General features: G+C 38.9%; 1 protein-coding gene across 1 annotated transcript in view; it reads left to right on the top strand.

The window, feature by feature from the left end:
* CPLX1 (complexin 1) overlaps nucleotides 1–6,801 on the top strand; it is a 183,929-nt gene extending 177,128 nt beyond the window's left edge. The window contains exon 4 of the mRNA XM_042455754.1: nucleotides 2,337–6,801. Coding sequence (XP_042311688.1) covers nucleotides 2,337–2,534 — 198 coding nt within the window. The 3' untranslated portion in view covers nucleotides 2,535–6,801. The remainder of the gene's footprint in view (nucleotides 1–2,336) is intronic.
* The last annotated feature ends 3,654 nt before the right edge of the window (nucleotides 6,802–10,455 follow it).

Genomic DNA, 10,455 nt, shown 5'->3' with positions numbered 1-10,455 from the left:
TAGTCCAATGTTCAAATTATTATTATTATTATTATTATTATTATTATTATTATTATTATTATTATTATCCTTTATTTATAAAGCACTGTAAATTTACACAGCGCTGTACATACAATCTTTTAGTTAGACGGTTCCCTGCCCACAGGCTTACAATCTAAAAAGACACAACACAAAAGTTGAAGGGAGAGGTGATGGGGAAGGGAATCAGGTCCAGCAGTTCTTCTCTACCTCTGAGGCCTGGACCAAGACAGATGGAATGGAGGTAGGGCTTGGGTTCTTAATGGATGGTCAAAAGGAGAAGGGAATGACAGTAGAGAAGGGGGAAAGTCCAGCTCATCTGCTCTCTCACATAGGCCTCTCTCCCCTCAAGGTGGTGGTCAGAAGGAGGGCTCTTCGTCTTTCAGGCAAGGCCTGTTGTTGCTGGCCTGCCTCTCTCCCTCTCAAGATGGTCACTCTGGCTCTTTGGTCCCAGGTGCACTGCAGGTGGGGAGCCTTGCCAGTCCCCCTCAACCGATTTAAATCTCTGTGATTTCAACCAAATTAGTATTGAGTAACCTTGTTGTTTTTTCCAAACAGGATACTCATCCTTAATGCCTATATGGTAGGCAGGGCTGCTGCAATGGGGGACAAAATGAGATCATTGCCTCTCCCAATAAGAATTCTTCATTTCCAGAAGAAATGTCCCTCCAGACTCCAAATTTGCAACATTGTAGGAACTTAAAACTTCCGCTGAGCATTTAGGAATAGAGTTTAGATATTCAAAGAACAGGAACAGGCAAAGTTACCAAGGAAATACAAAGACCACAAATGTCATCCAAGAAAAGCAAAATCATTCTAGCATGAATTAATTTCAACGTCTCACTCTCTGCAATGCTAGAAATGTGGGGAGTGATGGAAACGTTCATATGGGGAGGCAGAGTTCATACAAGGGGATTAATGCCCTCATGTCCCCCCCCCCCACACACACACACACTTGTAGCTGTATCACTGATGGCAGCAAGTACACTACTCTCAAGCCATTGTGGTACTCTGGGAACAGCATTACTTATTTTCTTTCAATATAGGACAGAATTTTGTTTTAGTTTGCTTTTTAAAAATGAATTTCTCAGATTCCTCAAATTTCGTCATATTTGGAAAGGAGGGAACTTGAGATTTAAACGTTTTAAATACAGGAGAATACAGAGCTGACAGCTTTCATCATCTCTGGTGATGGGACCTCAACCAAGTCAAAGAAGCCCACATTGCAACTGTTTCTTACCCAAGCATCACTCCTCCCCAAGTCAGGATGATGTTGTACTTACTCCAGCATGGAATCCTTCCAAGGTAGCATTGCCCTACTTTGAAGGAGGGGCACCCCTGGAGTGATTTAGCTCGTGGTACTTCGGAGTAATGATTACTGGTTTCATTGTTATGGTTTGTTTAATTATCTTTTTAACTTATGATATGAATTTTCAGGTGTGTTTAGGTTCTGTATATTGCTTTGAGTCCTGAACCAGAAATTTACACAATGGCAATGCGACTGTTTGGAGTGTTTGTCTGTGGCTTATTATTATTAATAATAATTTGCACACAAATTAGCATATACCAAATTTGTACAAATCTTTATCTCTCTTTTTTATTGGTGATGCATTTCCTTTTTTATTGGTGATGCACAAGTAGCCATACTACCTGAGTACATATCCAGACAGCAGAGGCTGCTGAGAAGGCTGAAATGTTTGGGGATTCTGGTGACTTGTTTTGGTTATTTGCTATTTTTTAAAAGATACTCAGGGTAGGACTGAACAATTCAGCTGCTAAATTCAGTGTTAAAGTCCAGTGTAATAAACAGAGTTCACTGTCAGCCCTCAATTTTACCAGTGCACTGTTCCCATTCAGCCCTTATGAAAACTAGAGACAAGCTAATAATACTGCTCACAGCATTGAAAGAAGCCACAGACAAACACTCAAAACAGTTGCATTGCCACTGTGTAAATTACCACTTATTTTTTCCAAAATGGTCTCCTGTATTCACCTTTTGTGCAACTGCACAAGGGATTAAGAAGGATTTGGATTTTATATAATGTTTCTTTGATTTTTAAGGGGAAGTCAGGTCTTTCTTCTTAGCTTTATAATGCAAGGCTGGCCTGACATTTTAAAACTGCTGTTTGATTTAAAGGATGAGCATAATATTGACCACCAGGCACTCAGGCAAGAGGAGCAATCTTTGTAAAAAGTAAATATTGATGTTGGGCAAACCAGATCTCCTGCTTTAAGCCTGGCGATGAGTTGAAGAGTGACAGCTTTCTTGTATTTTTCTTTTCTTCCTGCCCCCACTTACCCCCCTCACCCTTCTGCAGTATGGAATTAAGAAGAAGGAGGAAAGAGAAGCAGAAGCCCAAGCAGCTCTGGAAGCCAATGCTGAGGGAAGCCTGACACGTCCAAAGAAGGCCATTCCTCCTGGCTGTGGTGATGAGGATGAGGATGAGGAGGAAAGCATTCTAGACACCGTCATCAAATACCTGCCTGGTCCCCTCCAGGACATGTTTAAGAAGTAAATGGCTACAGACTGCCAAGCCTGTCCATGGACAGTAAAGCAATGGATTTCTCATTGATCCAATGGGGAATTTATACTCGCCACACATCACTCGCACCCTCTTCCCACCCAACTCCACCACTCCAAGCCCCTGACATTCACTTGACCCACCTTCTCCGATCCATTCCTTATTTTGTACATATTCACATTTAGTAGATGCCTCCAAATGGATGTAAAGATTTAATGAGCTGCAGTCTACACAACCTTTTTCTTATTATAAAGCCATAGTTCTACGTACGTTCAATAAAGGCAGGTGTATATTTTTTAAAGAAGAGAGAAGGGATGATAACAAGATTGTTTATCTCCCAGAAGGATGGAGAGCTCATCCAGAGTGAGCAACTGGGATTTGGTTGTTTTATTTTTTAATCCTTATTTATTAGGTTTATATCAGTGGATACAAGCTAATCCAGTGTTCCACAGCATCAATATGTCCCTTTTTAGGGCTGAGCTGAAAGTATTCACTGTTTTTTCAAGGAACATCTTCAGATGTGTCCAATATAATCGTCCAGTTTTGAGGATTTTTGATTTGTTTTGTTTTGGCAATGCCTGTGAAAATGTTTGCTTATTCATTTACATGGCCCTCTCCTTTCTCTGTCTTTATTGACTTCATTTATCCTCACTATCATCATCATGTAGACATACCTGATTTGGTAAGAATGTAATGATATCATTGTGTGTTCACTGCGTGATCCCTGATTGCCTGGGATCACCGGTATGATTAATTTAAGAAGCATTGCCCTCAACTTGCCATTTATTTATTTATTTGCCCTCAGTCATGTCAATAGATAGTCAAATCTTATTGGCTATCTAGCTGCACAACATCATCCCGGTCACTATGTGATCCCTGATAGGCTGTGATCACCCATGTGGTTAAGTGCAGAAGATGGTAGAAGCAGTAACCAGATTGGAGCAGGAGGAAATAGCAACGGAGCAAAGCACTTGAGGAAAGAGAGAATGGTCATTATCAAAACAATAAAAACTGTCAATAATCTCACAATCGTATCAAAAAAGAAGAACAGTTAAACTTCAGCAAAATCAATTTTTTCTTTTTTTCTTTTTGGTCTCTGAAATAGAAATGGGGAAATATTCAGCACAGCCCTGCCCTTCTCTTGCAGGTAAATCTCCAATTTATATGGAAATGAACCCTTGGGGTTCCCCCGCCACACACACTGCACCATTATTTTTCAGGACAGACAAGAGATAATTTGGAAACTGACCTATTTACTACTTATATTTCTAGCTGAGGAATCCAAGTGATGGAAGGACTAACAAACCTCTGCTCTATAAATAAGCATCTAATGCCTCTTCTAGGCAATTGTCTTGTTGCCTTGAGAGGAGCCATAACAAGGACCTAGTAAGGGAAGAGTTTATTTAGTCTAAAGATTTTTGTTTTTCCCTTCCTAAATATATGAAATTCTGTCAGGTTCTTTTCTCCAGTCCTGTAAGCACCAAGATTGCTTATAGTTCACATTGTCTACCAGTCAGTCAACTCTGTGGAAGAACACACATTGTTTTTTCATGACCTATCGGGGTTTGAACTGGCAAGGGACAAACATGGAAGCCATGTACCCTTTAGAATAGTTGAAGTCCCTTCCTTGTTTTTCCCCCACTTGTGTCCGAAAGCAAATACGTCTCTAAACTTTTACCAGTGGAGACAGTTGAAAGATAATTTGCAGGGCATTTGCAGGATATTCCAGCAAGTTGCTCATGGAGAAACAAATGTGGTCCAAAGCACCAGGAATTTGTCAGTTAAATGTTTATTAAAATTTAAATTGGCTAAAATAAATGGATAAATGAAATGTTCATAAAGATATCAGACTGCCCGCATGTGGATTTGGAGGAATTTGTATTGATTTATGATAGATAACCCTTCAATATTATTTCCTTGGGCTACCCATCACAAAATAACCATGAATTTAGGGCCTATATTTCCTTTGCAAGAGCTAAATGTGAAGCATAGATATAGGAGGCCTGGCTGAAATCAGGGGAGAGCCATAGTTTATTGCTTCAGCAATACTATACATGTTTAAAAGGATCCCAGGTTCAACTCTTGGCATTCTCAGTAAAAAGAGTGGCTGTCTGATCCTCTGAATAGCTATTGCCCACCAAGATGAAATAATATATAGGTTTGCTGGATCCATTTTCTACCGCAGCATGATTCTTTGTGCTCTCTTGCCCTCTCAATACCACTCTGTTAGGGGTAGCAAGATTATTAGGAAAATGTGATATATATATATATATATATATATATATATATATATATATATATATATAGTATATATATAGTATTGGGAAACTGTAATAAGGGGCATTCTAGATGGCCAAGAATCTTTATAGTATGGGACTTATTCTAGCTGGGGGGAAATGCACACAGATGTTTTTGTGCAGGAAATGCTGTTGCATCTGTTTGCACAGAATACTTCCTGAACAGAGAATAATCTGCAAAAACAGCACAGTGTTTGACAACTTTCCCACAGTGAGGGGAAAACTGTAAATCTATCCATTCTTGCCTTGGGAATGAAATTTGCTAAGATTTATACCCCTGCCCTCTAAATTATTTGAACCAAAGCTAGAGGGGATCAGCTTCTTCAGAGGTACAACAACCACATTCTTTCTGCTCCTAGGCCAGAATTAGCCTTGCCTGCCTAGTTTGCTAGAACTGAGGATTCACCACTGATTGTTTATTTGTAGATCTCTCTCAATGAATACTGGAATTCATGATCACCAACACATATATCTGTCCATTGCTGGTCTAGTTTTGTCACTGCTAGCTATGTAACGTCTAACCATATTCCAGCCAGATAGGAAGACTGGATACTTGAACATTACCTCATTTTTAAAAAAGCCAACACGCTAGGGAAAATGTTTCCATACTCATTTTCTCCCTGACATAATAGAAGGTGGTGGTTTGGTTTTGCTTTGAATGCAGGAGAACATTCATCTGTTTCCCCACCTGCAGCTTGAACGGGAACAGTTTACAATGGGTACATTATGCGATGCTGCAGACAGCACAGAAACAGCTTATTCAGTTTATCCGATGGAAGAGTTTATTGAACTTATTCCAAGGCAGTGTTCCAATTACTTGAATGGTCAAACGATCCATACTAGTCTTCCTGATCTCAGTAGAAAAGTAGGAAATCATCCTAGCCAATGAGACAGTTTTACTGAGCAGTGTCACAATCAAGTAGGGAAATACCCAGCCATATTTATTCTGATATTTTCTCTCTCAAGTCATTGTATTCATCTTTTGTGTATGAATGTGATGCCAGACTCTTCGCACAGCTCCCAGAGATGGGAAGGCAGCAGGTTGGAGATCATTGTAATCCTCCGCCCTCCTTTAGCAGTTTGGACATATCCTTTGCACCAAGAAAGTTGAAACACAAAAAATATTGAGCTAAACTTTCCCCCCCCCCTTTTATACCAAATCATCAGTTTCAAGGATATTCAACATCTAAGCAGAACAATTCAGTTATTAATTCCGATCTAAAAGGCAGCATTTGATTTCTTTTTAAAAATCTGACTTAGACCTCATTGCTTGATCCATTTCCAGTTCACATCCAATCAATCCTTATTATAGTATATTCATAGTCTAACAATATTAATACAAGTGGATTGTAGAAAGCATTTCCTCTTGTGTACTTATTTGTTCATTCCCTTATAAAACATATCAGTCATTCTGAGGTTCACACAGAGCCCTTGGCTCACTTGTGATGCATGAAAATATCATTATAAAACCTCTTAAGACAGTTTTAAAGACAGGAATTTAAACTACAGCTTGGAAGAATTACTTTTGGATTATAACTCCCCAAATCCCTCAGTCAGCATGTCTTGACCACAATGATTGATAATTTTTGGAGTTGTGGTACCTAAAGTGGATTTTTCTAATTTAAGTTTAAACATACACAATTAGATTACAAATATAGAAAATACAAGACTGCTCAATAGCAGAAATAAGCATAGATACCTTCCTAAAATGCCTAAAATGCCCTCTGAAACTGTATATGCCTTGCCATCTCCTTAAAATAATATAGGTTAAAGCTTCACTTAGCTTCTGGGTTGGAAGTAGGGAAGGAAAGAATATTCAAAAATAGGTGGAAAAAATAGTTTTAAAAAATTATCAGGAAACTCTGACACAAAGAATCCTGGATAGATAAAAATCTTTGGCCTGTTACAGACTGCCAAAATAAAGCTGCTTGGGGTCTCTTTGGAGGTATGCTATTTAAATGATGCATGGGTCCTAAGAGTCTGGAGGTCACGCCAAAGCCACACTCCATTCCTAAGCACTGGAGTGCAGCTTTGGTGCAGCTTCTGGATCCTTAGAATGCATGCATTGTTTAAACAGCATACCTCCAAAGAGACCCCAAGTAGCTTTATTTTGGCAGTCTGTAACAGGCTTTGCTGTCCAGGATTTTTCTTTGCAAACTTCACACCTTTTTGTTTTGTTTTGTTTTGTTTTACTCATCAAACAGCATTTGCTGCCCAGATTATATCTATGTAAACATATTTTTTCTCTATGTTGAAAATAATGTTTTCTCTTAAAAAAAAAAAGGAAAAAGAAAGGAAAAGAAATACCCATATGCATATTTTGTGCAAAGTGAGCCCTGAACTGTAAATAGTCTTTGCAGTTTTCAAAACTTTCTTTCAATAGGAATAAATTTGCTAAAATTACTCATTCTTTCCTTCAAGAATAAAACTGAGTGGAAATTACATCCCTCTAAAAAGGGGGTGCCACCACTGAAAAGACTTTATTTCTATTCCATTCAAAGGGAAGACTTCACTTGATACCTTACAGCAAAGAGGTAATCATGAAATAGCCTCACCATACTCTCTTAGTAAGTAGTGTGGTGAGATTTTGGGCTCTTGGGTGACAGATGCCTTCATTGAGTAGCCTTGAGTGCTTACCTGTTTCTCCATACCAGCGTAAAACCTCTGAGATGTTTAAACCCTTTCTTTTCTACTTGTCACATGCCAGGTTTTAAGATGAGCGTACAGATTTCTGAACCTGTAGCATGAATACGAATGATATTTATGCATATCATTTCATTTAGCCTGGCTTCCCCAAGAGAATCTTGGAAAAGAAAACTTTGTAAGGTTGATGAGAATTTTCAGACAGGGCCTCCCTAATCCTGAACCCGTAATGATTTATAAATCCCACAATTCCCTGGGGAAAGGGAATTATAGTGATACCCATTCAAATGTGTAAGTGTGGACATGCTCTTATTCCACGTCTTATTCTGTATCAACCTTTTGGTGAACAGAGGGATCTGTATTATGGCACTAAGCATAAGCCAGTGTTACTGATCCACAATCATTTGCCTACTGTTTTATCTAAATATTATAATTTTTGTTGTTGTTGTGTGCCTTCAAGCCATTTCCAACTTATGATGACCCTAAGGTGAACCTATCATGGGATTTTCTTACCTTCCTGATAATGATCAGCACAAACAGCCCTTACCGAATGGCAAATTCAGTTTGCATTCCAGCAGGCTTTATCTGTAGTCAAGCTTTGTATGCCAAGGCAGAGCTAATTGCTTTCAGCCTACAACAAGATGTGAAGAAAACAATTACTTTTATGATAGAGTAAAAAGAAAACTGTTTGCTGCAGAACAATCAGGCTACTGATTAGACACATGGCCAGCTACACCTTCCAATCTGCATTTTGGTCTTGTGAAGCTTGCTTCGACTTGCATTGAAAAAAGGGACCAGAATTTTCTTTCATGGTCTGTGCTGCATAACTTTATGTATGCGTGTAGCAGAGGTGCGAAGGAACCCTATTAGTGAACTGCAAAGATGCATAAGAAAAGACTAGCAAGACCATCCCGATGCACATCAGCCTCTACAGAAGAGAGTTGGCACTCCCTAGCTGGTGTATCAATGCACATTGGATCCTGTTGAGCATCAGGTTCCATTGTGCATTGGGTCCTGATAGGCAACAGTCCTATTGTGCATTGGTCCTGCTCCACAATGATCACTCTGCTGTCTCCCCTGAGTTGTAAGGTAACCACAACCCCAAGTTAGATTGTGAAACCGCTCAATTATATTACCCACAGACGTAAATCTACTTACAAAGGCATAGGTGAATTCTGTCCAGGATCTCTGAATCAGTTATTTATTTGCTCTGTGGTTTACTCATGATTCCATCATGGGTCCCAGAGCATTAACAGAGCCATAAACAGAATTCAGAGACATAGCTATGTTACTCTGGAGTATCAGTATGCAAAGAGCTCTTTTATCGCCTTTGCAACTAACAGTAGCATAGGCTTTTGAAGATTTGGTCTACTTCCTGAGACCAAGTCTACAAAAGCTTGTGCCACAACTTCTTTTGCACAGTTAGTCTCAAAGGTGTGACAAGATCCCTTTGCATACCAATATTCTAGGCTAACACAGCTTCTACAAGATCCCTTTGTAGAGCCATAAAGTTTAATTGTTTTTATTTTTAAACATAGTAAGGAGGGTGTGATATTCTGCTAGAAAATTACTATGAGTGAAAGAATAGCTGGGCTAGTGTATTTATCTCAAACTATCTTTCTGCTAGTGGACTGAAAGGCACCTACATGTTCAGTGAAACTGTATGGTCTCATTCTTTCTGGGTTCTTCTGCTTCAGGGAGCAGGTAGTTTCATTTCTGAAATTTCTCTCAGATTAGGGAAAACTCTTTGAAAAAAGGTAGTATATCAAGGAGAAAGGTTCTAACATGAACATCTTCCTGGTGTGTAGAGAGATCTTGTAGCACCTTTGAGACTAATTGAAAAAAAGAAGTTGGCAGCATGAGCTTTCGTAGACGAAAGACTACTTCTATATGTAAGTAGACTTTAATCTATGAAAGCTGATGCTGCCAGCTTCTTTCCGCATGCATGGGTTTGTTTATTATAGGAAGAGAGGTTTTCAAAAAGGCCACTTTTCCATCATTTGAAAACTGTGCTGGGAGGTTCAGACCAAGAATGCGTCTGCCATATGATTTTGCTGGATATATAGGTCAGCTCAGAATTATGCACTTGAAACAATGTCTGATTCTGAAGGGCATTTCCCTCCAAAGTGCCTAAAACTGCTGTGAAAATCGTCACAATGGCACTTCCCCACCCAGAAATCAAATGTCAGCACAACCCTTCAGATATCAGCTTTTGACTTGTACGAATTTAGGGACCACTATCAAAACACCAACACTCAGCACTCCGCCAGTTGATGCACATAAATCAAGACCAAAGAGAAGTGTGGTTCTTTGCTTGGATTCTGAATATCTCTTTATCTTTCCACAGCATTTTTTATTTTTATTTAGAAATTGCGTTACAATATGTTCAATCTCAGGTATATTTCTTTTTTAAAAACTAAGTTGTATGGATACAGAAGAAAACAACAGGCAGTTTCCAATTTCTGCACTGTATCCCTCCCCCAACCAAGTCGTTCTGTTTCAGTTTTTTAAAAATATAAACAATTATATAATGCAGTATTACTCAAAAGGCCTTCACTTTTGGAGGAAGCTAAGTGATTGATTGAGTTTGGCATTCAGCTTCATGAACTTGCATATATTCTTAGAGAAAGCCATATGAAATCAGACTGCAATATTAATTCATGAATGCTATTCTGTGTTTTTTTAAAAACAGACAAACAAACTTTAGATTGTGTGCTAATAAACCACGTCGGCATTTCTCTTGTCTATGTTTCCAGTACGATATGTTAGTTTTCCATCTGCCCAGTCCTTTTACTGAACACCAACATACCAATGACGTCCGACGCATTTTTCAAACAGGCTCTTAGAACACTAGAACCAATTGTTGTGAGGAATCTGTTGTTGTGATCTAAATGTAATGTCCGATGTATATCTGACCCCGTTACCTGTATCTGTTTAATTCCGTGTTAACCAAGATTCTGGTTATATGTGCTCAG

This window comes from Sceloporus undulatus, chromosome 2 (assembly GCF_019175285.1).
Source record: "Sceloporus undulatus isolate JIND9_A2432 ecotype Alabama chromosome 2, SceUnd_v1.1, whole genome shotgun sequence".
NCBI classification, from domain to species: domain Eukaryota; kingdom Metazoa; phylum Chordata; class Lepidosauria; order Squamata; family Phrynosomatidae; genus Sceloporus; species Sceloporus undulatus.
The sequence above is the reverse complement of the archived record's forward strand: the minus strand, read 5'-3'. Positions and strand labels throughout refer to the sequence as shown.